The following is a 27729-nucleotide window of genomic DNA, read 5'->3' on the forward strand; positions in this document are numbered from 1 at the left end:
AAGCCACAGACTAAGGAGTTCACAAGAAACTGATCTTTACTCAACAAAGTTCTACACAAGTGGAATATCACGCCACCTCGGCGCCAATCTCCAGCACAGCACAGTAACAAATGGACAGACCCGGGAGCCCGCAGGGGGAAGAGGGTGAAGAGGGAAAGAGGGACTGTGGCTCAAGGCCAGTCTGGGTCCACAGCCCTGGTTAGGGGAGAAGGTTGAGAAGCTGAAACTTCATTGTGCAAAAAATAACCAAAAATAAATTAAAAAATTAAATAGTTTTTAAAAAAAAAAAAAAAAAGGAAAACGAGAAGAACCAGGCTCCCCTTCCCTGAAGGTGTTTGTATCCCCGCATCTTGAGTAGTGAGGGGTTACCAATCCCATCAGACAGCCAATCCATCCACACACCCCAAGACCCAGCAGAGGATGCTCCAAAGAACTGGAATTACCAGAAAATTAAAGGTATTTTTAAAACTTTTTTTTTTTTTTTTTTTTTTTTAAACAAATGGCTTCCAGAGACCTGCTCAAGTTTCATGGGGTGGGCGGGCAGGGACACCCAGCTAATTTATGGAATGTGTACTGAGTGCCCCTTGGAATAGAGGCGGGGCCTGACCCTGCCTCTGGAAAGACACAGGGCTAGGATGGAGGGTCTGGGGCCCAGGAGGAATGGATGGAGCAGGCCCCAGGATGCGAGACTCCAGTCAAACTCCAAAACACAAGGGGCTCCCCAAAGAAGTAAAAAGCAAGGAAGGAAAAAAAAGGGAAAAAATGCTAAGGGCCCAGTTTTCTGACCAACTGGGAAATAACTACACCCCCACCCTCTCTAGGGGAGCCCCTGCCACCTTGACCGTGTCCCCAGACTATTCCGGAAGGTTCTCTAGAATTGCTGACCCAGTCTAGTAGGATCTCTGGGCTCACTGGGTACTATGATGAGCAGGAAGTCCCAGGGAGATGGAGTAGGGAACAGGGGACACACCACCTTTCCCTTCCGCCAAGCCTCGGTTTTCCTTCTTGCTGGCAAAGCATAAACCTGTGTCCTCTGTCGTCATCAATCAAATGCCCCTGCCCTGGCCCTTGAGTTAAAACTCGGGCCTGAAACGTAAGAAGGGGGCTTTCAGAAGCACAGAGAAACGGACTGCCCCTGAAGCTGCTTATAGAGGGAGATGCTAGGGGTAGGTGCCAGAAGCTCTGGCTACACCCAGCTCTTTTCAGGAAAAAGGTCCCAGCCCAGTGTCTTCAAAAGCCACTGGAGCACACAGGAAGCAGAAAGGGTGACCTCTGGCCAGCCCCAGCCACTCCAGTGGTTCTCACCCTGCGAGTTAGGCTAGGACAAGGACGGAGACACACCAGCTGAGGCTGCAACAAAGCTGGCAGGGAGTGTGTGGAGCAGGTCCCAAGCATGTGCGTGCTGACAGGGCAACCCCCAAGGTCACCATCCTCCTCCCCCCGCCCCGAGATCCCGCCTGAGGCCCCCCACCCACCCAGCCCTCCCCAGTCACCGCCAATTCCGGCAAAACAGCAGAAGCTTCTTAAACTCTAGATGCAGGTTACACGGAAGGCCTTACGGGTTAACTCAGGGGTTCACTAATTCTACTGTCTCCATGCAGTCGGGGAAATGGTGGAGCGGCTGGCCCAGCCTCGCCGGTTATGGCACTCGCACATGCGTGTGGCCACGTGTGTCCGTGTGAGTGTACGCGTCCCTACAAGGGTCCCCTTCCTGACCTGCTCCTCCCTCACCTCATCCGAAGCTGGATTCGGTCAGCTGTGTAGATTCCTCCCTCCCATGTAGCTGGCCCAAGTGGGCTGCCAGAGATGACCCTATTAGAGCCCAGGGGCCCTTGCCCACCAGAAGTCCCCCCCACCTCCCCATTTGTAGGATGAGCATGGTGGCCCCACCCACCTGCCAGGAGGGCAAGTGGACGGACGGACGGACGGACGGGGAAGGCATCTGGATTTGAGTCCCACTCACTCCTCCCTAACCCCCCTCAACCAGGGCACAGCGACTTCTGGATGCAGCGCACTCCCCAGTAATCCCTCCAACGACAACGCAGACAGAAACCTGCAGGGGGAGGAGGAAGGTCATGGTCTGGGATCCTTTGGCCCCCAAGACAGTGCTGGCTCGCCATCTGCGGCCTCCTCACCTGGCAGTCTCCATGATCACCTAGACCCCGTAGAAAGCCGCCAGCCTCTCCTTGAGCAGCGGCGGGAATTGCTCAGAGAACTGCTGCCAGTTATCTTCCCCAACTTGGTCTTTGAAGCCGTGGAGAATCTGTGGGGAGGGTGGTGGTGAGGGGTAGGCAGGAGGAGAACAAGGGGAGTGCGCCTCTTCCCCCAACCCGAGGCCCCGTTGTTACCAGATGGTCTCACCCCTGCCTGCTCCCAGAACTAGATCAGGGCCCAGAGCCTCACCTTATAAAACATGTCCCGAAGGTCATCCTTCGGGCTCACCCAGGAGGCTACAGCGTCGCAGAAGAAAATAAAGTCCTGAAATGTGACGGATCCCAGGTGAGGGGCCGCCCGAGCCCAGCGCCCGCGCCTGCCCTCAGAGCCCAGCTGCCCCAACCTGCACAACGCCCCCCGGGTTGACACCGATCATCATGCAGATGCCGCGGAAGGCTGAGTCCTTCTCCTCGTTGTCCCTGATGTTCCTGAGGGACGTGCACCTGTGGGAAGGTGAGCAGCTGGAAGTCAGAGGGCAGGCAGGGCATGCATCTGTGGAGGGCTGGGTCACTGGGGATCAGTGAGTGGGCCTGGGACATGCATCTGTGGGGGTGGGGCAGGGCAGGGAGTCAGTAGGCAGATGGGGCTGGAAGTGCACAGGTGAGGGAGGGAGTTGGGCCCGTCCCGCCCACCACACAGCAGGCTTGACACGTGGACACACACCAAGGCCGGATGAACTGCTGCAGCATGGGTGCCACCTCCTGGGGGCACACATAGCCCAAGCGGCCGATGGTGATGGCTGGAATGGCAGAGGGACTCGTCAGACGACCTGCAACCCCGAGCGGCCCCGGGACGGTACGTGGCGGGGCCTCTGGCACGAGGCACCAAGCCCCGCCCCATGAGCCCCAAGGGAATGGTTATTGCAGCCACCCTGGTCCCCCAAGCTTGGCCCAGCCAGGGGTCCTCCCCATCACACCTGAGTCTCTTCCCAGGTCTCTCTGCATATATCTTTCTTTCCTTTCCCTTTCCTTTTCTTTCTTTCCTTTTTGGTTTTTTTGGTTGTTGTTTTGTTTTGTTTTTGAGACACAGTCTTGCTCTATTGCCCAGGCTGGAGTGCAGTGGCATGATCTTGGCTTACTACAACCTCCATCTCCCAGGTTCAAGCGATTCACCTGCCTCAGCCTCCTGAGTAGCTGGGATTGCAGGCACGCACCACCACCCCCGGTTAATTTTTGTATTTTTTAATAGAGATGGGGTTTCACCATGTTGGCCAGGCTGGTCTTGAACTCCTGACCTCAGGTGATCTGCCTCCCAAAGTGCTGAGATTACAGGTGTGAGCCACTGCACCCAGCCTGAGGCTGCATCTTTCTTGGGGCTTCTCCCAGTGCCTCCTTCCAGTTACTTCCAGACACCCTCCTTGGTTCCTTGACAAGGCCCTTTCTGATGCCCCTCCGAGCCCAGAACCCCACCTCCAGAAGACGGGCAGGGGTGCAGGCAGCAGCGGGGCCGGGTGCCCACCTGTGTTTTCCAGCAGTGTCTTGGGTGTGTTGGGTCGGTTAATGATCTCCACCAGGTTGTTGAGGACCATCTGCACATAAGGCTGCATCTCTGCCCCTGGGGGAGCACCCAATCAGAGCCCTGCACAGCCCCCTTCACCCACAGGGGGGGCTCGGGGCTGCCCCCGTCACTCACTCACCCCAGTTCTAACCAGAGACTGGCCAACCACTACCAGTGAGGGAACAAAAGACCTTCTCCGGCTAATCCCCACCCAGAATCCCTGGTCAACCAGGGACAGATCCACACCCTTCAAACATCAGAGACTTCTCTGGAGTCGCTAAGGTGAGAATACGCTGCCCAAGTCAAAGGAAAAGAAGCCAAAGTGACCCAATCAATTCGAGTGAGGGCCAAAGTCACCCAATTAATCCGAGTGAGTCTTTTAGCCAACTACACAAAACGGTCCAATCAGAACAGCCCTCCTATCCCTTCTCTTTGGTGAAGCCAATCACAAATGACCTTTCTGCTTGGCTCCACCCATGACGAGCCCCCAGAGACTTCCCTTGTCAGTCAGAGCTAGGCTCCCGCCCCCAGGTTGAGAACAGGCTAATGGGGAGGGGCCTGTTGCCACTTGCAGGGCACTCACCCATCTGCATGCAGATTTCACCAATGGCCCAGGTGGCGTTGTTGCAGACCGAGATGAACTCTGGGTTCAGGTTGGTGCCCAGAATGGGCATGAACTCGGCTGGTGGGGAGAAACAGGAGTGCTGAGCAGGAGGGCCAGCTGGGGTAAGCTGCAGACCTAGCCCAGCAGGCCCCATCAGACAGTACGAATACATCCCAATGTCACAGTCATCCCTGGGTATTGCTCTCCATCACTTGAGGCCAGGGCTGGGGTCATGGGTTAGGGACAAGGTGAGTGTCGTACCAATACAAGGCTTGACATGGATGAAGCAGGCTTTGGTGAGGTCTCCCAGGAGGGCAAAGGAGCTCTGCCGGACCTCAGGCATCGAGTCCTGGGGATTCAAGAAATATCAGTGTGGCTGGGCTCCCCTCCTCCTAACCACGACAGCTGAGGGGGCACAGTCCCTGGTGCATGTCCAGCCTCTGCCATTTTCCAGTTCTAGGGCTCCTAGGTTTTCCTTAACCTCCCTAGCCTCCAGTCCACATCTGCAAATGGGAGATGGCAGTGCCCCAACGGTCATCCCTCAGTGTCCATGGGGGATTCTTTCCCAGGTCCCTGCAGCTATCAAAATCCACGAATGTGCAAGTCCTTGATATAAAGTGGCATAGTGGTAGGGCCGGGCGCAGTGGCTCATGCCTATAATCTCCAGCGCTTTGGGAGGCCAAGGAAGGCAGATCAGTTGAGGTCAGGAGTTTGAGACCAGCCTGGCCAACATGGCAAAACCCTGTCTTTACTAAAAATACAAGAAAGTTAGCCAGGCATGGTGGGACATGCCTGTAGTCCCAGTTTCTTGAGAGGCTGAGGCAGGAGAACTGCTTGAACCCGGGAGGTGAAGGTTGCAGTGAGCTGAGATCGCACCATTGCCCTCCGGCCTGGGTGACAGAGTGAAACTCTGTCTCAAAAAAAAGGTGGGGGACGGGCGGGGGGCATACTGTTTGCATATGCACCTATGCACATTCTCCTGTACACTTAGTATCATCTCTAAGTCACTTATATCTAATACAATGTCAACAGTATGGGAATAGTTGTTATACTGTATTGTTTAGGGAATAATAACAAGAACAAACATCTGTATGTGTTCAGTACAGATGTAATTTTTCCTCTGAATATTTTCTTTTTTTTTTTTTTTTTGAGACGGAGTCTCGCTCTGTCGCCCAGGCTGGAGTGCAGTGGCCCGATCTCAGCTCACTGCAAGCTCTGCCTCCCGGGTTTACGCCATTCTCCTGCCTCAGCCTCCTGAGCAGCTGGGACTACAGGCGCCCACCACCTCGCCCGGCTAGTTTTTTGTATTTTTTTTAGTAGAGACGGGGTTTCACCATGTTCGCTAGGATGGCCTCGATCTCCTGACCTCGTGATCCACCCGTCTCGGCCTCCCAAAGTGCTGGGATTACAGGCTTGAGCAACCGCGCCCGGCCCCTCTGAGTATTTTCTTTTTTATTTATTTTTTTTTTTTGAGACGGAGTCTCGCTCTGTCGCCCAGGCTGGAGTGCAGTGGCGCAATCTCGGCTCACTGCAAGCTCCGCCTCCCGGGTTCACGCCATTCTCCTGCCTCAGCCTCCCGAGTAGCTGGGACTACAGGCACCCACCACTGCGCCCGGCTAATTTTTTCTATTTTTAGTAGAGACGGGGTTTCACCATGGTCTCGATCTCCTGACCTTGTGATCCGCCCACCTTGGCCTCCCGAAGTGCTGGGATTACAGGCGTGAGCCACCGCGCCCGGCCCCCTCTGAGTATTTTCAGTCTGAGGTTGCTTGAATCTTGGGATGTAGAACCCACAGATATGGAGAGCCAACTGTGCTGGGGCAGGGACTTGGGCTTTCATGTTTTCTTTTTTTTTTTTTTTGAAAGAGACGGAGGCTCACTCTATTGTCCAGTCTTGAATACAGTGGCATGATCTCAGCTCACTGCAACCTCTGCTTCCTGGGTTCAAGCAATTCTCCTGCCTCAGCCTCCCAAGTAGCTGGGATTAGAGGCACCCGCCACTATGCCTGGCTAATTTTTGTATGTTTAGTAGAGACAGGATTTCACCATGTTGGCCAGGCTAGTCTCAAAATCCTGACCTCAAGTGATTCACCTGCCACGGTCTCCCAAAGTGCTGGATTACAGGCATGAGCGCTTGGCCTCATATTTTCTATTTTCAATACCGTTTGCTTTTTTAAAAAAAGTTTTTTGGGCTGGGCGCAGTGGCTCAAGCCTATAATCCCAGCACTTTGGGAGGCCGAGGCGGGCGGATCACGAGGTCAGGAGATCGAGACCATCCTGGCTAACACAGTGAAACCCCGTCTCTACTAAAAAATACAAAAAACTAGCTGGGCGAGGTGGCGGGCGCCTGTAGTCCCAGCAACTCGGGAGGCTGAGGCAGGAGAATGGCGTGAACCTGGGAGGCGGAGCTTGCAGTGAGCTGAGATCCGGCCACTGCACTCCAGCCTGGGCGACAGAGCAAGACTCCGTCTCAAAAAAAAAAAAAAAAAAAAAAAATTTTTAAATTTTAGAACTGGGGTCTCATTATGTTGCCCAGGCTGGTCTCAAACACCTGGGCTCAAGCCATCCTCCCGCTTCAGCCTCCAGGATCACTGTTTAAAATAATTAGAACAGCCCCTTTTCCCTGATTTTCTTTGCGCACAACCAGGCCCTGAGTCCCCGCCAGGGGCAGCCCACGCAGGCTGCTGGGTGTCATCACTGTCCAGGTCCCCACCCACCTGCATGCACTGGAACAGCAGTGTCATGATGTTGCTGCGGGCCACCAGCTGCTCCACGTGACCACCCAGGCCCTCAGCCAGGCCGCTGAGCAGATCCAGCGCTACGATCATGAAGTCCTTGTCGGGAGCCTCATACTGCTCGGGGTGCTGGGTGTACATCTAGACACAGATGGGGACGGGGCAAGGGTGAGTGGAGAGCAGGCCCGAGGCAGGCCAATGCAGAAGCATAGGTGATGGGCGTGGGGGTGCTCACCATGGCCTGAGCCAGCGTCTTCTGCACCAGGGTGACGCAGCGCTGGTAAACGGGCTCACAGTAAGGCAGGAAGCCACTCTGCAGGGCGGTGGCCACTGATGACAGACACTGGCAGGGAGGAAGGCAGATGGGGAGAACTCAGGCGGGGTGGGCAGGATGGGCTTCGGGAGAGGGGCAGGAGCCCACTCACCTCCAGCAGGGGGAAGAGGTCCTTGTCTTCGTCCTTGAGCTCATTCCACTTCTGGATCAGTGGGGGCATCAACTTCTGGATGTATTCCTGGAGAGGGAGCATGAAATTGGCGCTCCCTGGGTCGGGGTGGCAGACTGTGACTCAGGCACCTGTTGCCCGAGTGATGAGGCCTGAGCGCCTTGCTCATGGAATCCTGAAAGGCCTGTCATCTGGCCAGACCTGGAGGCCTTCATTCTTCTCACCTGTCCAAGCACTGTCCTCCCCACCCCACCCCCCTGGGAGCCTGGGTCACCGCCTCCTGGTTCCCGAAGCACAGCACTTACCACGCTGTCTCATAACTGTCTTTCTCCCCCACTAGACTGGGAGCAGGGCGAGGGCAGGGCCGGGTCTGTCTGTCTGCCTGCCGAGGTCATGGCCACGTCCCTGGCATGCAACACGGGGTTGCCACCAGGTCACTGGATGCCCAGGGGCACAGGGATCAGGAGGCAGGAGCCGCTCTGGGGTCTCACCGGCTGGTTGAGGTGGTGGCCTACAGAGTCGGCCAGGGTGCCAATGGCGTCGTAGAGGATGAGCAGGTTCTTGTGCTGGTATTTCCCAAAGGCAAAGACGAGTGTGTCCAGGATGTAGCTGAGGTAGGGCACCAGCTCCGTGCAGGCCTCTTCCTCCAGGGTGGCGAAAGCACTGGCAGGAGGGAGGATGAGGCGGGGGGCTCAGTGGACCATGGCAGGTGGCACTGGGCCATGGGCAGTGGGGAAGGGCAACTCAGGATCAGCCAGTACGAATACGAGAGAAATCAGTGACACATCAACAGTCACAGGTGTCATCACTTCCCAGGGGGTGGCTGGGGGAGAGTGGGGGCTGTGGGATCAGGGGTCCAGGGTCACCTGCAGGCCGCCTCCTGCACCCTCTTGTTGCCATCCAGGATGCGTTTGAGCAGCTCTGTCATCAGGGGCTTGAGGTGCATGTCGGGCGGCTGGCTGACCACCCAGTGGGCATAGCGGCTCAGCGTCCAGCAGGCGATGGAGCGGACCAAGGCCTTCTTATCCGACAGGCACTGGATCAGGTGCGGGATCAGCTCGGGCAGGTAGGGCACCATGCCCTGCATGCAGCCTACAAGGAAAGGGAACCAGGAGGGGGCAGTTTGCCTGGGCCCCAGGAGCAAGCTAGGCCCAGCTACACCCACCCTATGGAGAGAGAGTCAGCCGCATACAACATATAGGGAAACTGAGGCTTAGAGGTTAAATCACTGACCCAGACTCATTTCACAGAGCCAGGGAAAGGCAGGCGCAGGAGGGGAAACAGCAGAAGCCTCTCATCCCAAAGCCCCAGGTTACCTTTATTTTTTTTTGAGGCAGAGTCTCACTCTGTCGCCCAGGCTGGAGTGCAGTGGTACGATCTTGACTCACCACAACCTTCACCTCATGGTTCAAACAATTCTCCTGCCTCAGCCTCCCGAGTAGCTGGGATTACAGTCCCCTGACACCATGCCCAGGGAATTTTTTGTATTTTTAGTAGAGACGGGGTTTTACCATGTTGACTGGGATGCTCTCGGTCTCCTGACCTCGTGATCCACCCGCCTTGGCCTTCCAAAGTGTTAGGATTACAGGCGTGAGCCACCGCGCCCAGCCAAAGAGCCCCATGTTAGTTTATCTGGTCATGCATTAATTCAAAATTGGCTCCCTTACATAGTGAGTGGGGTTTTATGGGGCAGCAGTGACCCAAATGGAATAAGGGTACTTTGCATTTGAAACAGTTCTTAAGATGTTTGTGATTTTCTTTTTTTTGAGATGGAGTCTTGCTCCGTTGCCCAGGCTAGAGTGCAACGGCGTGATCTCGGCTCACTGCAGTCTCTGCCTCCCAAGTGATTTTCCTGCCTCAGCCTCCCAAGTAGCTGGGATTACAGGCACCTGCCACCATACCCAACCAATTTTTATATTTTTAGTAGAGATGGTTTAGTAGAGGGGTTTCACCATGTTGGCCAGACTGGTCTCAAAATCCTGACCTCACATGATCCCCCAGCCTCAGCCTCCCAGATTGCTGTGATTATAGGTGCCTGGTCGTTTGTGATTTTTCTATTTCATGTTATTTTTGTTTAACTTTTTAATTTTTTTTTTTTTTTGAGACAGAGTCTTGCTCTGTTGCCCAAGCTGAAGTGTAGTTGCATAATCTCAGCTCACTGCAACCTCCGCCTCCCTCGTTCAAGCAATTCTCCTGCCTCAACCTCCCGAGTAGCTGGGACCACAGGCGCCTGCCACCACTCATAGCTAATTTTTCCTATTTTTAGTATAGACGGGGTTTCACCGTGTTAGCCAGGCTGGTCTCGAACTCCTGACCTTAGTTGATTCACCCACCATGGCCTCCCAAAGTGCTGAGATTACAAGCATGAGCCACTGCCCAGCCCTTTTAAAAAATGTTTTGGCCGGGCGCGGTGGCTCAAGCCTGTAATCCCAGCACTTTGGGAGGCCGAGGCGGGCGGATCACGAGGTCAGGAGATCGAGACCATCCTGGCTAACACGGTGAAACCCCGTCTCTACTAAAAATACAAAAAACTAGCCGGGCGAGGTGGCGGCGCCTGTAGTCCCAGCTACTCGGGAGGCTGAGGCAGGAGAATGGCGTAAACCCGGGAGGCGGAGCTTGCAGTGCGCTGAGATCTGGCCACTGCACTCCAGCCTGGGCGACAGAGCAAGACTCCGTCTCAAAAAAAAAAAAAAAAATGTTTTAATGTTTTATTTGACACAGAGTCTCGCTGTGTCCCCCAGGGAGGAGTGCAGTGGTGTGATCTCCGCTCACTGCAACCTCTGCCTCCCAGGTTCAAGTGATTCTCGTGCCTCAGCCTCCCAATAGCTAGGACTACAGGTATGTGCCACCACACCTGGCTAATTTTTGTATTTTTAGTAGAGGTGGGGTGTTACCATGTTGGCCATGCTGGTCTTGAAACCCTGACATCAGGTGATCCACCCACCTTCGCCTCCCAGAGTGTTGAGATTACAGGCTTGAGCCACCACACCCAGCCTTTTTTTTTTTTTTTTTTAAAAGATCACGAACACTGCTCTTTTATGTAAAGAGAACGAAGATAATAGCACATCCCCCAACAATCCAAGACACAAGATCTATGTTTACCAGTTTGAGCTCAACTCCTATAGATATTTTTACCATAAACATGTAATACAGGCTGGGTGCGGTGGCTCACGCCTGTAATCCCAGCACTCTGGGAAGCTGAGGTGGATGGATCACCTGAGATCAGGAGTTCGAAACCAGCTTGGTCAACATGGTGAAAGAAACCCCGTCTCTGCTAAAACTACAAAAAAATCAGCCAGGCATGGTGGTGGACGCCTATAATTCCAACTACTCGGGAGGCTGAGGCAGGAGAAACTCTTGAACCCGGGAGGTGGAGGCTGCAGTGAGCCAAGACTGCGCCATTGCACTCCAGCCTGGACAGTAAGAGTGAAACTCTGTCTCAAAAAAAAAAAAAAAAAAGGAAATTAGCCAGGCTTGGTAGAGGATTCCTGTAATCCCAAGCTACTCTGGAGGCTGTGGCAGGAGAACTGCTTAAACCCAGGAGCTCATGCAACACAAGGTCAGGAGTATTGTTGCAGTGAGCCGAGATCATGCCATTGCACTCCAGCCTGGGCGATAAGAGTGAGACACTGTCTCAAAAAAAGAAAAAAAAGAGGCCAGGCGCAGTGGCTGGCTGGGCAACGTGGTTCACACCTGTAATCCCAGCACTTTGGGAGGCCAAGGCAGGTAGAACATGAGGTCAGGAGATCGAGACCATCTGGCCAAGGTGGTGAAACCCTGTCTCTACTAAAAATATGAAAAAATTAGCTGGGCATGGTGGCATGCACCTGTAGTCCCAGCTACTCGGGAAGCTGAGGCAGGAGAATCACTTGAACCTGGGAGGCAGAGGTTGCAGTAAGCTGAGATCAATCATGCCACTGAACTCCAGCCTGGCGAGAGAGCAAGACTCGGTCTCAAAAAAATAGATAACACAGCTTATGTAATCTATTAACATATACAAGCGTATTGCGTGATATATACCCTATTAACATGAGATATCAGATACATTAAACACATAATACATGTCGAAACATTTCCTTAGACAAATTTTTTTTGGAGACAGGGTCTCACTCTGTTCCCCATGCTGGAATGCAGTGGCGCAATCATGGCTCACTGCAGCCTTGACCTCTCACCTCAGCCTCCCAATTAGTTGGGACTACAGGAACTTACCACCATGCTGGCTAATTTTATCAGGTTTTTAAGGGTTTTTTTTGGTAGATATGAGGTCTCACTATATTGCCTAGGCTGGTCTTGAACACCTGGGCTCAAACGATCTGCCTGCCTCAGCCTTCCAAAGTTCAAGGATTACAGACATGAGCCACCACACCTGGCCTTTTTAAAACAATTTTTGCAGAAAGAGGGTCTCCCTACGTTGCCCAGGCTGGTCTCAGACTCCTGGGCTAAAGCAATTGGCCTGCTTCAGCCTCCTGAGTAGCTGGGATTACAGGCGTGCACCACAGTAACTAGACAAATTTTAAACAAATGTTGAAAGCTTACAAGGTTGAGGGTTTTTGCTGCCATGCCTGAAATTTTTGGCACAGGTTTGGATGCTAAGGCAATGGCATATCATGCCTCCAACGGACTCACAAAGCCCTCCTGTAACAAGTTTTATGTCCCATCGGGACCATGGGAGCCTGAAAACCCCACCGATTACAGGACACCGGGTTGAATTTGATGAAACACCACCTACCACGGTTTACTACTGATTCTGGCAGGCCAGCCTGGCAGCCAGGAACAGGTTTAAGGCCCAGATGCACCCTGGGTGACTGTAAGGAACTGGCATCAATCTTTCTGTACCTCAGTTTCCCCATCTTTGAAACTGGGATCCGGCAACCACCTCATCAGGTGCTGGTGAGGGCCAAGGATGTTTGTCTATATAAGTGCACGGGGCAAGCATGCAGCTGTGCCTGCTGTTATTATCGTTGTTGCTGTAATTATGCTTACAACATGAAAGAACTGCCTGCCTCTGAGAATGAACAAGAGGCCTTGCATTGTGGGATTCCAGGGGATCCTTTCAGGCCCAAAACCAAGGGGAGAATAGAGATCTCAGAGCTGTCTGGAGTGGGGTGAGTAGGCCTCCAGAAAGAACTGAGCCTTTGGTGTGGCTAGTAATGTGGGCCAGCCCTACAGTCTCATGCCAGCATGGGGCTCAGAGATTAGGTGCACTCACCCTCGGCAATGGCTCCCAGCACCAGGATGCCCGATTCCTTGACCACCCACTCGGGGTGGAAGAGGAGGCCTTTGAGTAGCGGGAGTAGGTGGGGCAGCAGTTCCTCCCGAAAGACATTGGCGAGGACGTCCAGTGCGGCCGCTGAGCACTTCCCTGGGGAAGGGGAGATAACGGGAAGGCTCAGGGCGGCCCCTCAGGCAGGTGGTCGACCTCCTTGACTGTACTCCCAGGATCAGAGATCATGATCAGAATCTTCACGATCAGCTTCTAATCAGCTTCTGCCTCAGCTTCCAGTCACCTCCCAAGAGGGAGTCCTGGGCTTGCCACCCCACCCCCACCCCCAGGTAGGGGCACACACTCAAATTCCAGTCGGAGAGAGCATCATCATCGTCGTCATCCTCCGCGTCCTCGGAGCCATCAGGCCGCTCAGCCTCGTGGGGCAGTGTCACCGTGCGTGATTTGTGGAAGCGTGGCTTGATGTCCTGCTCACTGTCAGGGACAGCCTCGTCCTCCTCCACATCCCCCTGGGGGACAGGCAGACTGTTAAGTACTTTGGGGACCACAGCCATGACACCCATGACCACGCCCACCCTTGCTGAGTGGGCCCTGCCTGACCTTGAGCAGGATGATGTCAATTTCCGAGTACTTCATCCCATTCACCAAGATGGGGATCAACCTGCACAGAGAGGGGCTGTTTATGGGGATGCAGGGGCCATGGCAAAAGTTGGGAGGAGGCACAGCTTGGGGAGGAGGCAAACAGGTGCCAAAAGGGTGACCAGCCCACCAATCAGCCACAGAGCAGACCCTGCAGAGCATGATGATACTGCTAGGTGCACATAGATCCATTTCCCTCTGGGGAATTATCAGAACCTGGTCTCTGTCTCTATGATTAAGATATAAATGATGGGCCGGGCGCGGTGGCTCAAGCCTGTAATCCCAGCACTTTGGGAGGCTGAGACGGGCGGATCACGAGGTCAGGAGATTGAGACCATCCTGGCTAACACGGTGAAACCCCGTCTCTACTAAAAAAAAATACAAAAAACTAGCCGGGCGAGGTGGCGGGCGCCTGTAGTCCCAGCTACTCGGGAGGCTGAGGCAGGAGAATGGCGCGAACCCGGGAGGCGGAGCTTGCAGTGAGCTGAGATCCGGCCACTGCACTCCAGCCTGGGCGACAGAGCGAGACTCCATCTCAAAAAAAAAAAAAAAAAAAAAAAAAGATATAAATGATGCCGCTCCTGCCTCCAAAGAAAGGCTTTTTTTTTTTTTTTTTTTAAGAAGCAGGGTCTAATCGTATCACCCAGGCTGGAGTACACTGGTGCAATCACAGCTCACCACAGCCTCACACTCCTGGGTTCATGCAATCCTCCTGCCTCAGCCTCCTAAAGTGCTAGGATTAGAGCGTGAGCCATGGCACTCAGCCTGCAGGAAAGCTCTAGACCCAGGCCTGGCCGCTCAGTGAATTACAGACCCCTGAATACACTGAAAATCTTGGTGTGGTGCCCAGTCCCTAGCACAACATTAAGGCAGGGACGTGCACTCCTATTCCTGGCCACTTTCCTGAGACAGGGCAGAGACGAGCCAGGGTAGGGGAGCAAACAGACTAGGCAGCCAGCCCCTCAGTTGCAGCCCAGAGTTGGAAGTGACAGAGCCTTCATCACCTGCTGATCTAGGTCTCATCACTCCCCAGGAGCCGTCCACCCAGCCCTAGAGTGTTATCAGTAATAATTTGGGGCCGGGCATGGGAGCTCACACCTGTCATTTTAGCACTTTGTGAGACCAATGCAGGAGGATTGCCTGAGACCATAAGTTTGAGACCAGTCTGGGCAATATAGTGAGACCTCACCTTTAATGAATGATAAATAAATAAATAAATAAAAATACAAAAATATGCTGGGAGCAGTGACTCACGCCTGTAATCCTAGCACTTTGGGAGGCCGAAGTGGGCAGAACGCAAGGTCAGGAGTTCGAGACTAGCCTGGCCAACATGGTGAAAACCAGTCTTTACTAAAAATAAAAAATTGGCCTGGCACGGTGGCTCACGCCTGTAATCCCAGCACTTTGGGAGGCTAAGGCAGGCAGATCACGAGCTCAGGAGTTTGAAACCAGCCTGAACAACATGGTGAAACCCCGTCTCTACTAAAAATACAAAAATTATCTGAGCATGGTGGCAAGCACCTGTAATCCCAGCTACTAAGGAGGCTGAGGCAAGAGAATCACTTGAACCATCCTGGCTAACACGGTGAAACCCTGTCTCTACTAAAAATACATAAAATCAGCCGGGCTTGGTGGCACACGCCTGTAGTCTCAGCTACTCAGGAGGCAGGAGAATCCGGGGAGATGAAGGTCACAGTGAGCCAAGATCATGCCACTACACCCCAGCCTGGGAGACAGAGTGAGACTCTGTGTTTTAAACAAACAAACAAATAAATAAATAAATAAATAAGGCCAGGCGCAGTGGTTCACGACTGTAATCCCAGCACTTTGGGAGGCCGAGGGGGGCGGATCACGAGCTCAGGAGTTTGAGACCAGCCTGACCAATATGGTGAAACCCCATCTCTACTAAAAATACAAAAATTAGCTGACCATGGTAGCAGGCACCTGTAATCCCAGCTACTCAGGAGGCTGAGGCAGAAGAATCTCTTGAACCTGGGAGGCAGAGGTTGCAGTGAGCCGAGATCGTGCCACTGCACTCCAGCCTGGGCAGCAGAGCGAGACTTCACCTCAAAAACAAAAATTAAAAAATAGTAATAACAATGACTTGGGGGCTGGGTGCAGTGACTCGTGCCTGTAATCTCAACACTTTAGGAGACCAAGACAGGATTGCTTGAGGCCAGGGGTTCGAGACCAGCCTGGGCAACTTAGCAAGACCTCATCTCTACTAAAACTTAGAAAAGATTAGCTGGGTGTGGTGGGATGTGCCTATAATCCCAGCTACTTGGGAGGCTGAGGTAGGAGGATTGCTTCAGCTGGGAGGTCAAGGCTGCAGTGAGCCATAAGTATGCCACTCCACTCCAGCCTGGATGACAGAGCAAAACTTTGTCTTGAAATAAAAAGGAAAAAAAATTATTTGGAGAGAGGCAAGCAATCCAAGTTTGTCAAGGAGGGTTAGTTTTAGGACTTTTGTTGGAAGCACTGGTCAAAAATTGCTTTACTCGGAAGTTCCTAAGCTGCAAGGGCACAGAAGGCTACAGCACTACCCAGAGGGAAGGTTGTACCTATGTGCCTAAGAATGAAGCCAACACAAGGGAAGCAGATCTGAGACCACATAGATGCCTTTCATATCCTTTGAGCTCCTGGATACAGCCACACCTGAAGCCTTTGTTGATTTTTTTTTTTTTTTTTTTGAGATGGAGTCTTGCTCTATCGCCCAGGCTGGAGTGCAGTGGTGTGACCTTGGCTCACTGCAACGTCAGCCTCCCGGGTTCAAGCGATTCTCCTGCCTCACCCTCCTGAGTGGCTGGGACTACAGGCGTGGGCCACCACACCCAGCTAATTTTTCGTATTTTTAGTAGAAATGGGGTTTCACCATGTTAGCCAGGCTGGTCTCGATCTCCCGACCTCGTGACCGCCATGCCTCAGCCTCCCAAAATGCTGGGATTACATGCGTCGGCCACCGTGCACGGCCATTGATTTTTCGTTTCTTTCCACCTAACAGTTACCTAATTTTGAAGTCTTTAAAAAGTGGCATTGTTGCCACTTACACATAAATATACACTGAATATAAACTGACAAGGATGTGGACTGAGAGAAGCATAGCAGGTGACCAGAAGGGAAGGCAGAGGCATAGAAAGGGGTCGAAGCTGGGGTGGGACAGTAGACAGCAGCAGTACTCACTGGACCAGATGGGAGGCCAGGACTTCCTTGCAGATGGGCTGCTCGGCCAGCGTCAGCCAGAACTCACAGGCCTCAAGGGCAACGTTCTCGTCATGGTCCTGGGTCCTCTGCAGCATGTACTGTGATAGCGGGGAGAAGCTGAGGCCCGGCCTGGGTAGGGGTGGCTCCCTGACCCTTGCCACCGGCCCCTTGCCTGCCTGCCTGGGCTGGCCTCGACCATGCACACCTGGATGATGCTGTGCATGTGGGGGATGAGCCTGTCGATCCGCACTTCCAGAAGCATCACCAGGGCGCGGCACACATTCTTCCGCACCTCGGGGTCATCATCCACGGCCAGGGCAAATAGGTGCTGCAGGGAGGAAAAGGGTCAGCTGTAGGGGCCCTTGGTCCTCACCCTGTCCACCCCTAGCCCAGCGTCCCACCTCAATGAAGGTGTCAATATTGTCCATCAGCGCCTGAGCCCGGTCCATGATGAACTGGTTCACGCAGGCGATGGCGTGGGACCTGGCGGGGAGCAGACACACGGGTCACCCTGAACCTGCCCACTCCAGGCTCCCTGAAGCCCCCAGAGAGCTGCACCCACCGGATCTTGGGACTGCAGTGCTTGAAGAACTGCAGGAACTTGGGGATCATGATGTTGAGGGGCCTGTTGAGCGCGTCACTGTCCAGAAGCTCTGATGAGTCTTCGCAGATCTTCTGCAGGGCTCCAAAGGCTCCCTGAGTGCAGAGGGGCAGAGAGACAAAGGTGGGTGGTGGGTGGTGGTCCCAGCCCCCCATACCCGCTCCGGCCATCTATGGCTTCTCGCCTACCTCACAAGTGTTGTAATCCTCCGAGTTGAGCAGGTTGCAGAGCTGGGGCAGCAGCTCGGGCCACATCTGCAGCTCACCCTTGGAAGCGATGGTGGTGATGAGAATGCCTGGGGCGGCCAGGAAAGGACGCTGCCTGAGGCCGGGCGGGGGCTGCCCAGCACCTCCCCTCCCACTGGGCACCCCCAGTGCTGCCTTTCTGTCCCCTAGCCCATGTATGCCCTCCACATCCCCCCCTTTTTTTTTTTTTTTTTTTGAGACGGAGTCTGGCTCTGTCGCCCAGGCTGGAGTGCAGCGGCCGGATCTCAGCTCACTGCAAGCTCCGCCTCCCGGGTTCATGCCATTCTCCTGCCTCAGCCTCCCGAGTAGCTGGGACTACAGGCGCCCGCCACCTCGCCCAGCTAGTTTTTTGTATTTTTTAGTAGAGACGGGGTTTCACCATGTTAGCCAGGATGGTCTCGATCTCCTGACCTCGTGATCCGCCCGTCTCGGCCACCCAAAGTGCTGGAATTACAGGCTTGAGCCACCGCGCCCGGCCTGTTTTTTTTTTTTTTTTTAAGAGATAGAGTTTGCTCTGCTGCCCAGGCTGGACTGCTGTGGCACAATCATAGTTCCCAGCAGCCTCGAACTCCTGGCCTCAAGCCATCTTCCCGCCTCAGCCTCCTGAGTCGCTGGGACTGCAGGCACATGCCACCATGCCCAACTAATTTTTAACATTTTTTGTAGAGATGGGATCTCACTATGTTGCCCAGGCTGGCCTGAAACTCGTGGCCTCAAGCAATCCTCCTGCCTCGGCCTCCAAAAGCACTGAGATTACAGGCGTGAGCCACCGCTCCTGGCCTTGACATAGGTAGAAGGGTACTCCTTGACTCAGTAAGCACCCTGAACCTTACTGTGAGTCAACTCTGTTCCAGGCCCTAAAGCACAGCACAGAGCAAAACACAAAATCCTCACCCTTGGGAGCTGGAAGTAAGCTACGAAGTAAAGATAAATTAGCAAAAAAACTGGGAGGGGCCGTGCATAGCTGGCTCATGCATGTAATCCCAGCATTTTAGGGGACCTAGGTGGGTGGATCACTTGAGGTCAGGAGTTCCACACCAGCCTGGCCAACATGGCAAAACCCCGTCTCTACTAAAAATACAAAAATTAGCTGGCTGTGGTGGGGGGCACCAGTAATCCCAGCTACTCGGGAGGCTGAGACAGGAGAACTGCTTGAACTTGGGAGGCGGAGGTTGCAGTGAGCGGAGATCGCGCCACGGCACTCCAGCCTGGGACGGAGCAAGACTCCATTTCAAAAAACCAAAACAAAAACAAACAACTAGGAGGGGCCACATGCCAAGGACTAAGGGGAGAAATATAGCAGAAAAGATGGTGAGAAAGGGCTGTAGGTGAAGCTAGCAACTTTAAATTGGGTGGCCAGAGCAGGCCTCATTGAGGTGACATCTTGATATCGAGGCAAGACCTGAAGGAGGTGAAGCAGGCAAGGGAGGAATCATCCAGGTCTCTGGGAAAAGGGCATCTCAGGCAGAGGACTCTATGGTGCGAAGGCCTGGCGTAAGGACAGGCATGATGTGCTAACAGATAGGTAAGGAGCCACTGGGGCTGGGCAGAGAGTGGGAGGGGAGAGAGGGAAAGGAGGTAAGGCAGGAAGGTGGCAGGGATGCTTGTACTGCCTATTAGACATCCAGGAGTCACATACAGCAGGCATCTGAGGTGCCAGGACAGTGCACGTATCTGGTGACAGAGCTGGATATGGGTTCTGTTAAGTGCAGAGATGGTTATTTACTGCCACAAGATGGCACTGTTTCCCAAGGGTGGAAACTGTCCATGAGAGAGAGGTGCTCCCTACAGTGGGTAGGTATAGTGAGGACTGTGGAACCTTAGCCACATCTCCTCACTCTCTGCGCCTCAGCGCTTCCAGCCCTCAGAAGAGATAAAGAAAACCAGCCTCGGACACGCGCGGTGGCTCACGCCTGTAATCCCAGCACTTTGGGAGGCCGAGACGGGCGGATCACGAGGTCAGGAGATCGAGACCATCCTGGCTAACACGGTGAAACCCTGTCTCTACTAAAAATACAAAAAACTAGCCGGATGCGGTGGCGGGCGCCTGTAGTCCCAGCTACTCGGGAGGTCGAGGCAGGAGAATGGCATGAACCCCAGAGGCGGAGCTTGCAGTGAGCCGAGATCGCGCCACTGCACTCCAGCCTGGGCAACAGAGCGAGACTCCATCTCAAAAAAAAAAAAAGAAAACCAGCCTCCTAACTAAGGTTATCAGTAGGTTTATTTTTCTCTTTTTTTTTTTTGAGATGGAGTCTCACTCTGTAGTCCAGGCTGGAGTGCAGTGGCGCAATCTTAGCTCACTGCAGCCTCCACCTCCCAGGTTCATGTAATTCTCCTGCCTCAGCCTCTGAAGCAGTTGGGATTACAGGTGCCCGTTGCCACACCCAGCAAATTTTCATATTTTTAGTAGAGATAGAGTTTCGCCATGTTGGCCAGGCTGGTCTCAAACTCCTGACCTCAGGTGATCCACCTGAAGTGCTGGGATTAGAGGCGTGAGCCACCGCGCTCAGCCTGGTTATCAGTAAGTTTCAATGACTTAGCGAAGAGCCTGGCACATAGAATGAGCTCAGGAAGTCCAGATCCTATACTACTGGTCTGGGGGTTTTTGCGGGACTAAAAGTCACTTTTTATTTTTCAGATGGAATCTCACTCCATTGCCCAGGATAGAGTACAGTGGTGTGATCTAGGCTCACTGCAACCTCCGCCTCCCGGGCTCACGCCATTCTCCTGCCTCAGCCCCCCAAGTAGCTGGGATTACAGGTACCCCACCAAGCTACAATTCCCAGCTAATTTTTTGTATTTTTAGTAGAAATGGAGTTTCACCATGTAGGCCAGGCTGGTCTCCAACTCCTGACCTCAAGTGATCCACCTGCCTCGGCCTCCCAAAGTGCTAGGACTATAGGCGTGAATTACCACGCCCAGCCAAAAGTCATTTTTTTTTTTTTTTTTTGAGATGGAGTCTTGCTCCGTCGCCCAGGCTGGAGTGTAGTGCCGCAACCTCGGCTCACTGCAACCTCTGCCTCCTGGGTTCAAGCGATTCTTCTGCCTCAGCCTCCTGAGTAGCTGGGATTATAGATGTTCACCACCATGCCCAGCTAATTTTTTGTTTTTTTTTTTTTGAGATGGAGTCTTGCTCTATTGCCAGGCAGGAGTGCGGTGGCACCATCTCGTCTCACTGTAACCTCCAACTCCTGGGTTCAAGCAATTCTCCTGCCTCAGCCTCCCGAGTAGCTGGGACTACAGGCGCCCACCACCATGCCCAGCTAATTTTTTGTATTTTTAGTAGAGACAGGGTTTCACCATCTTGGCCAGGATGGTCTCGATTTCCTGACCTCATGATCTGCCCACCTCGGCCTCCCAAAGTGCTGGAATTACAGGCGTGAGCCACTGTGCCTGGCCAGCTAAGTTTTTTGTTTTTTTTTTGTTTTTTTTTGTTTTTTTCGTTTTGAGACGGAGTCTCGCTCTCCCGCCCAGGCTGGAGTGCAGTGGCCGGATCTCAGCTCACTGCAAGCTCCGCCTCCTGGGTTCACGCCATTCTCCTGCCTCAGCCTCCCAAGTAGTTGGGACTACAGGCGCCCGCCACCGTGCCCGGCTAGTTTTTTGTATTTTTTTAGAGACGGGGTTTCACCGTGTTAGCCAGGATGGTCTCGATCTCCTGACCTCGTGATCCGCCCGTCTCGGCCTTCCAAAGTGCTGGGATTACAAGCTTGAGCCACCGCGCCCGGCCAGTTTTTTGTATTTTTAAGTAGAGACAGAGTTTCACCATGTTGGCTAGGCTGGTCTTGAACTCAATCTCAGGTGATTTGCCTACCCCAGCCTCCCAAAGGTGCTGGGATTACAGGTGTGAGCCACCGCGCCCGGCCAATTCTTAGTCATCTTTCTGTAACTTCCTCAGGCCACCTTCCAAGAGTCAGAAAAGGGTCTGCTGAAAACCTAATTCACGTTGCACCTGAAACATGAATACCTGCGTATTTTAACTGCTATACCCTTAGCACTCAGCCCAAGGCCTAATACAAAGTTCTAGATGTTGGCCGGGCGCGGTGGCTCACGCCTGTAATCCCAGCACTTTGGGAGGCCGAGACGGGCGGATCACGAGGTCAGGAGATCCAGACCATCCTGGCTGACACGGTGAAACCCCGTCTCTACTAAAAAATACAAAAAACTAGCCGGGCGAGGTGGCGGGCGCCTATAGTCCCAGCTACTCGGGAGGCTGAGGCAGGAGAATGGCGTGAACCCGGGAGGCAGAGCTTGCAGTGAGCTGAGATCCGGCCACCGCACTCCAGCCTGGGTGACAGAGCGAGACTCCGTCTCAAAAACAAAAACAAAAACAAAAACAAAAAACAAAAAAAAACAAAAAACAAAAACAAAGTTCTAGATGTTGCATGACTGTCTCAGAGGCAAGAAGGACTGTTTCAGGAGGGAGTGCTTCCAGAGCGTGGCCCTGTGCTGCCTCAGCTGTTTCTGACTTCTGCTGCTTACTCAGACAGGTCTCTTAATAGCTCAGTGCCTCAGCTTCCTCATCTATCAAATGGCAATAGTAATAGTACTACCACAGAAGGTGCTGGAGCATTCCATGAAGCACTACACTTAACATGCTGAGAAGCCTCTTGTCTGAGAGTGAGAGTTCAGTGTGTTCTCAGAGGCCAACCCCCGCTGCCCCTCTCACCAATCGTGGCTCGGATGAGCGAGGAGGCGTCGCCAATGTTGTTGAGACACTCCTGTTTGATGAAGTCTGCCACAGGGGGTGGGAAGCTCTGATAGTGCGCCTTCACGTTGTTCTTGAGGATGAGGCCGCTAAGAGAGCGCGTGGGCTCATCTGGGAGGAGGAAGGCTGAGGTTCAGGGGCCCACGGGGGAGAAAGCAGGGTCCCGATCGCATGGAAGGGAGCAGAGGGCGTACCTTCTGACTTGAGTCTGGTCAGGACGAAAATCAGGTAGTTGTTGAAGTCAGGAAACTGATTGAGTTGTTTGAGTTTCTGCCAGGCTGTTAAGGGACTTGGAAGACAGAGGCCTTCCCCCGGCCAGGCCCCCTCACTATGTACCTGACACTATCTCTGACCACTGGGACCCGGCTGCTAGCTCCTGGGGGATCCCACTCCCTAATAAGCCCACAATGACACCACTCCGTAATAAGCCCACAATGACACAGAGCACCTCAGACACGTCAAATTCATACAAGGGGCTGGGCGCGGTGGCTCACATCTGTAATCCCAGCACTTTTTGGGAGGCTGAGGTGGGCGGATCACAAGGTCAAGACTAGCCTGGCCAGCATGGTGAAACGCATCTCTACTAAACATACAAAAAAATTAGCCGGGCATGATGTGTGCGTGCCTCTATTCCCAGCTACTTGGGAGGCTGAGGCAGAATTGCTTGAACCCAGCAGGTGAAGGTTGCAGTGAGCCAAGATCACGCCACTGCAATCCAGTCTGGGCGACAGAACAAGACTCCATCTCAAAAAAAAAAAAAATCATACAAGGAGTTGGGTGGAAATGTCTGAGTTTCCCATCTACTCCTGAAGACCCAGCCAGAGCAGAAGAGGGAAGGAGAATCCCACTCCTCTTAAAGTGGCAGCTACGCCGGGCGCGTTGGCTCAAGCCTGTAATCCCAGCACTTTGGGAGGCTGAGATGGGCGGATCACAAGGTCAGGAGATCGAGACCATCCTGGCTAACCCGGTGAAACCCCGTCTCTACTAAAAAATACAAAAAACTAGCCGGGCGAGGTGGCGTACGCCTGTAGTCCCAGCTACTCGGGAGGCTGAGGCAGGAGGATGGCGTGAACCCGGGAGGCGGAGCTTGCAGTGAGCTGAGATCCGGCCACTGCACTCCAGCCTGGCCGACAGAGCAAGACTCCGTCTCAAAAAAAAAAAAAAAAAAAGTGGCAGCTACTAGTCAGCTCTCCCCAGTAACAGGCCATGGTACCTTTTTTTAAAAAAAAAAAAAAAAAAAGGCCGGGCGCGGTGGCTCAAGCCTGTAATCCCAGCACTTTGGGAGGCCGAGGCGGGCGGATCACAAGGTCAGGAGATCGAGACCACAGTGAAACCCCGTCTCTACTAAAAATACAAAAAATTAGCCGGGCGCGGTGGCGGGCGCCTGTAGTCCCAGCTACTCAGGAGGCTGAGGCAGGAGAATGGCGGGAACCCGGGAGGCGGAGCTTGCAGTGAGCCGAGATCGCGCCACTGCACTCCAGCCTGGGCAACAGCGTGAGACTCGTCTCAAAAAAAAAAAAAAAAAAAAAAGAGGGAATCCAGATTTTGGAATGAGTCATGCTCATGGTTTAAACATTTATGTATTTATTTATTTTGAGACAGACTCTCACTCTTGTCACTTAGGCTGGAGTGCAGTGGCGCGATCTTGGCTCACTACAACCTCCACCTCCCAGGTTCAAGTGATTCTCCTGCCTCAGCCTCCTGACTAGCTGAGATTACAGGCTTCTGCCACCACATCTGGCTTGATTTTTGTATTTTTAGTAGAGACAGGGTTTCTCCATGTTGGCCAGGCTGGTCTCAAAACTCCTGACCTCAGGCGATCCATCCACCTCGGCCTCCCAAAGTGCTGGGATTACAGGCATGAGCCACCGCGCCTGGCCTATATCTTTTTTTTGAGATGTGGTCTGGCTCTGTCGCCCAGGATGGCTGGAGTACAGTAGCACAATCTCAACTCACCTCAACCTCTACCTCCTGGGCTCTAGCCATCCTCTCACTTCATCCTCCCAAGTAGCTGGGACTACATGTGCATGCCACCACACCCAGCTATTTTTTCTATTTTTTGTAGAGATGGGGGAGTCTCCCTATATTGCCCAGGCTGGTCTCAAACTCCTGGGCTCAAGCAATCTACCTGCCTCGGCCTACCAAAGTGCTCTGATTACAGGCATGAGCCACCCTGTGAGGGCCAGGGCCTACTTTAACAGCTAATGGAGTAGATGCTGGCGTTCAATGAACATTAGGAATTTTCATCATTTTCCATAACAATCCCCACAGCTCTGGAAATGGGACCCAGGAATTCTAATCCTTCTCTGTCCAGGGCAGATCCTCCTCACAGCAGAAAAAATCTGGGGACTGGGGGAGTCAGTCCCTTTCTTTCTCTCTCTGGCCTTTGGAAACTGCATACATCTACCCGGTTCCCCCAGCCCCAGAAGGAAGGAAGGATACATCCTGCACGATGCGCTGAGTGGCTGTGTTGGGCGACTGTGAGTCTTTGAGCAGCTGCAGGACCTGCTGCAGGCCCTGCTCGTCTGGCTGCCAGTCCATGGCGCAAGGCAAGCTGCGGGGGTAGGGGCCGGGGTCAGCGCTGGGTCTCTGGGGCTCCGTGTGAGACCCAGGTGGAGCCCCTGAGGCCGCGGTGGCCGCATGACGACGGGAACGCCCTCGGCGGACAGGCGGAGGCCTCCGATCCACGCCCGCCCAAGTGCGGGGTCCCCGCCAGCTGCGCCATCCTCGGCCGCGCAGTCGCGGGCTCGGGAGCGCGGGAGGGGGGATGTGGAAGCGGGCCACAGGCGGCGGCGGCGGGGCCCGGCGGATCCTCACGGGACCCAGCGAAGAGCCCTCGTCCCAGGGTGGCCCATGCCGCCGACCCCGGCTCCGAGCCCGAAGGCTTCTACCTCCCTCGCAGCGGCTGGGCGAGGGCCCAGCCGCCTCCACATCCAGGGGCCCCGCCCCAGACCGTGATAGCGCCCCAGCCCCCGTGGTCTCTTCCGTGCAGGCACAGTCCCTGAAGAGCCCCCTTCCCCCGACACTCGGCCCTTAACCTCTGCCAAATCCCAGAGGCCTCCTGCCCTAGTCCAATTTCTGAGCTTCCCCAGATGCACCGTCCCAAGACGATCGTCCTGATCTCTCCTGTCCCCTGTTCCTGCCCTTCAAGCTCAGCAGATGCCAGATATCCCTCTCTGTGGCCTAGCCAAATTCTAAGAATTCCCCTTAATCAGGCCCAAAGCAGTCCCCAGATAGGTCTCTGTTGCCTCTTCGAATGAGAGCCAGCCAAGCCCGACCAACCCACTATAGGAGCCCCCTGGACAGATCCCAGTCGCCTTTCCCAATCAGGTCTGGCCAAGGCTCTCCCTGAAATCTCCTCCAACCCAGTCAGCAGTAACCCCTGCTGACGGATCTCTGTTGCCTCTCCCAGTCAAGTTCGGCCGAGTCCCCCACCACCTCGTGTCGGTAACCCCCTGGCCCGATCCTTGCAGCCTCCCCCAGTTCGGCCTGGGTGAACACCCCCCGGGGCATTCCCCTCAACGGATCCCAGCGACGCCTCGAAGTCAGATCCAGGAAAACCCTCTAGGCCGAAGTCTGACGCCCCTCCCTGTCAGGGCCCAACAAGCTCCCCTCCCCCCTCCCCGCTCAACTTTTCAGTGCGGCCTCCCCCAATCAGACCCAACCAAGCCCCACCGAAACAGGCCCCTACACACACCCGATCCTCGCGACGTCCCCCAATCAGGCCCCAAGCAGTCCCCAGACGCTTCCCCCAATCAGATCCCCTCCAGCCCGACCCCAGCAGTCCCACTGGCCCTCTTCTTGCTGAGCCCCGACATGGCCTGGCTTCGAGGCCCCACCCCCTAAGCTCTGCTCAGTTCCCCCCCTCCCCCGCCCGACCCGTTCTAGCAGCCAGGAGGATCTGGCCCAACCGGGTTCCCGGCCTTTCCCGGTCGGGCGCGGCCCCGACGCCCGGGCCGCGCGCGGCGCAGGCCCGGTGCCCGGCGGGGGTCGACGCAAGCCGGGGCCAAGAGGGTCGGGCTGAGTGAGGCCCACTTACCCGGCCCCGGGCAGCAGCGGCGGCAACTCGCGCTGCGGCTTCTCCAGAGACTCGCGCGGAAGGAGGGAGCCAAAGAGAGAGAATTAAAAAAAAAAAAAAAAGAAAGAAAGAAAAAAAAGAAAAACGCGGCCGTAGGTGAGCCGCCGCGGCTTCCGTACTCTGTTCAAACTGGTCCCGCCGAGCCAATCGGAAGGTTCAACCTTCACACGTGCCCTGGCACTTGGGAAACCCGGGCTGAGACGAGGCCCGGTCACGTGACGAAAGAGTTGCCGTTTCTTTGGCCTCTCTAGCCGGCCGGTCCTCCCAGTGTCTCGTTTTCCCAGCATTTTACACTGACCTGACCGCAAGCTCTTTAGTTGCAACCAGGAGTTTGATAGCGCGTGGGGACTTTCTGTGTGTGATGGATCCAGGAACCCCTCGGCCAGAGCCTGCGACCTCCTTGTCACCTTCCTCCACTAAAAATTGAAATATGCCTCCCTTCCCCCATCCAGAGGTACTTGGGAGGAGTACGCTGTGTGCGCGTAAGGAAAGAGTTGAGCATGGTCTTTACAGCCCAGAGACAAAGGAAAGAAAGCAGGACAAAGTAAGTGCCTGAGACAAGCCGGGTTCCTACAGAAGCCTCCACCAATTTTTGCATTATTTTCCCGTACTGTTGGGCAGTTTTTACAAGGAGATAAAAAAGCCACAAGGATATACATTTTTGAATAAAACGAAATGAACTAATAAACTTTGAACCAGGCCTCATCCCTTTCCCTACCTGAAGTTGAATGAGGTGGAACAGCGCAGGAAATTCTGGCAAGAGCAGGGTCATGAAGAAAGAAATCTTCGCGATCCTTGCGACGTCTGAAGACAGTAGGACACCGTTTTTCCTTCTCGAGAGAGGAGCAGATGGTAAAGAGCTGGAGACCCTGGAACGTCCTGGTTTCCCCTCCCTGCCCTGCCGATAACAAAGTGGGAGACCTCCTGCCACTTGAAGCCTCAGTTTCCCCACTTGTCAAATGGGTTAAAGAGCAGTTCGCGCGATTAGAGATCATCCAAGTTAAGCATGACCTGGCCAGCTCTAACTTGTTCCTTAAAAACGTGGCTTTACCCTCCAAGGTTCAAGGCTGTTCTTTTACTGTATTCAGCCCCTCCCTAAGCCGATATTTAATGAATTCACCGGCGCTAATCCCAAAGAACAACCCAGCCCTGATCTGAGGAACTTTTTGACCCTCGAGAGGCACAGGTCAATTTCTGCCCCTGCCTGAAGGAGGGGAACCGCTATCTCAACCCACTCGCCGTAGGCAAAGTCAGTCCCGGCTGCGTTCATTCATGAAAAGCAAGTACTGGGCCTCCAAGGTTAGGGAAGTGTCGGCAGGCGCCTAACTCCACTCGAAGAATCGAGGAAGACACCCTAAAGGAGCAGTTGGGATTCCGAGGTAGCCAGTTGGCGCTGGACTGAAACCTGGGCTGAGAAACACGTGCAGAAAGCCGCCACAAACGCATGCGTAAAGGCCTCCCTTCCCCCACCCTCCGATAAACCCTGGAACTACAAATCCCGTCCTGCCATGCGCCAGGGTCGCCGAGCATTGGGGTTTTGGCT

At 54.1% G+C, this 27729-nt stretch overlaps 1 protein-coding gene and 2 non-coding genes across 10 annotated transcripts; all 3 read right to left on the reverse strand.

The window, feature by feature from the left end:
* Positions 1-18: 18 nt before the first annotated feature.
* On the reverse strand, positions 19-27643 carry LOC105466615 (transportin 2). 8 transcript variants are annotated; one of them, XM_011715747.3, is made up of 26 exons: positions 27422-27643; positions 26905-27016; positions 24551-24662; positions 22303-22378; positions 22070-22219; positions 17347-17453; positions 17120-17253; positions 16959-17040; positions 16763-16885; positions 16537-16655; positions 13318-13378; positions 13061-13226; positions 12703-12855; positions 8360-8585; positions 7985-8156; positions 7476-7562; positions 7286-7393; positions 7033-7191; positions 4577-4664; positions 4295-4393; positions 3673-3768; positions 2878-2983; positions 2558-2657; positions 2404-2478; positions 2136-2263; positions 19-2053 (listed from the first exon to the last, which is right to left on the reverse strand). In XM_011715747.3, the coding sequence occupies exons 3-25, from the start codon at positions 24647-24649 to the stop codon at positions 2156-2158; spliced, it is 2694 nt and encodes an 897-aa protein (XP_011714049.1). In that variant the 5' UTR covers positions 24650-24662; positions 26905-27016; positions 27422-27643; the 3' UTR covers positions 19-2053; positions 2136-2155. The 8 variants fall into 8 exon arrangements, with proteins under 8 accessions (XP_011714049.1, XP_070942351.1, XP_011714440.1 ...); XM_071086250.1 differs by having other exon boundaries at positions 2878-2953; positions 27422-27641; XM_011716138.2 differs by lacking the exons at positions 26905-27016; positions 27422-27643 and adding an exon at positions 26148-26300 and having other exon boundaries at positions 2878-2953.
* On the reverse strand, positions 4462-4535 carry LOC139360565 (small nucleolar RNA ZL2). The gene has a single exon (XR_011618043.1). It is a non-coding gene; the product is annotated as a small nucleolar RNA ZL2 (small nucleolar RNA).
* Positions 8239-8308, reverse strand: LOC112427615 (small nucleolar RNA SNORD41). Its single transcript, XR_003019309.1, has one exon. It is a non-coding gene; the product is annotated as a small nucleolar RNA SNORD41 (small nucleolar RNA).
* Positions 27644-27729: the final 86 nt, after the last annotated feature.

The sequence above is a fragment of the Macaca nemestrina genome, chromosome 20 (assembly GCF_043159975.1).
Source record: "Macaca nemestrina isolate mMacNem1 chromosome 20, mMacNem.hap1, whole genome shotgun sequence".
Lineage (NCBI taxonomy): Eukaryota > Metazoa > Chordata > Mammalia > Primates > Cercopithecidae > Macaca > Macaca nemestrina.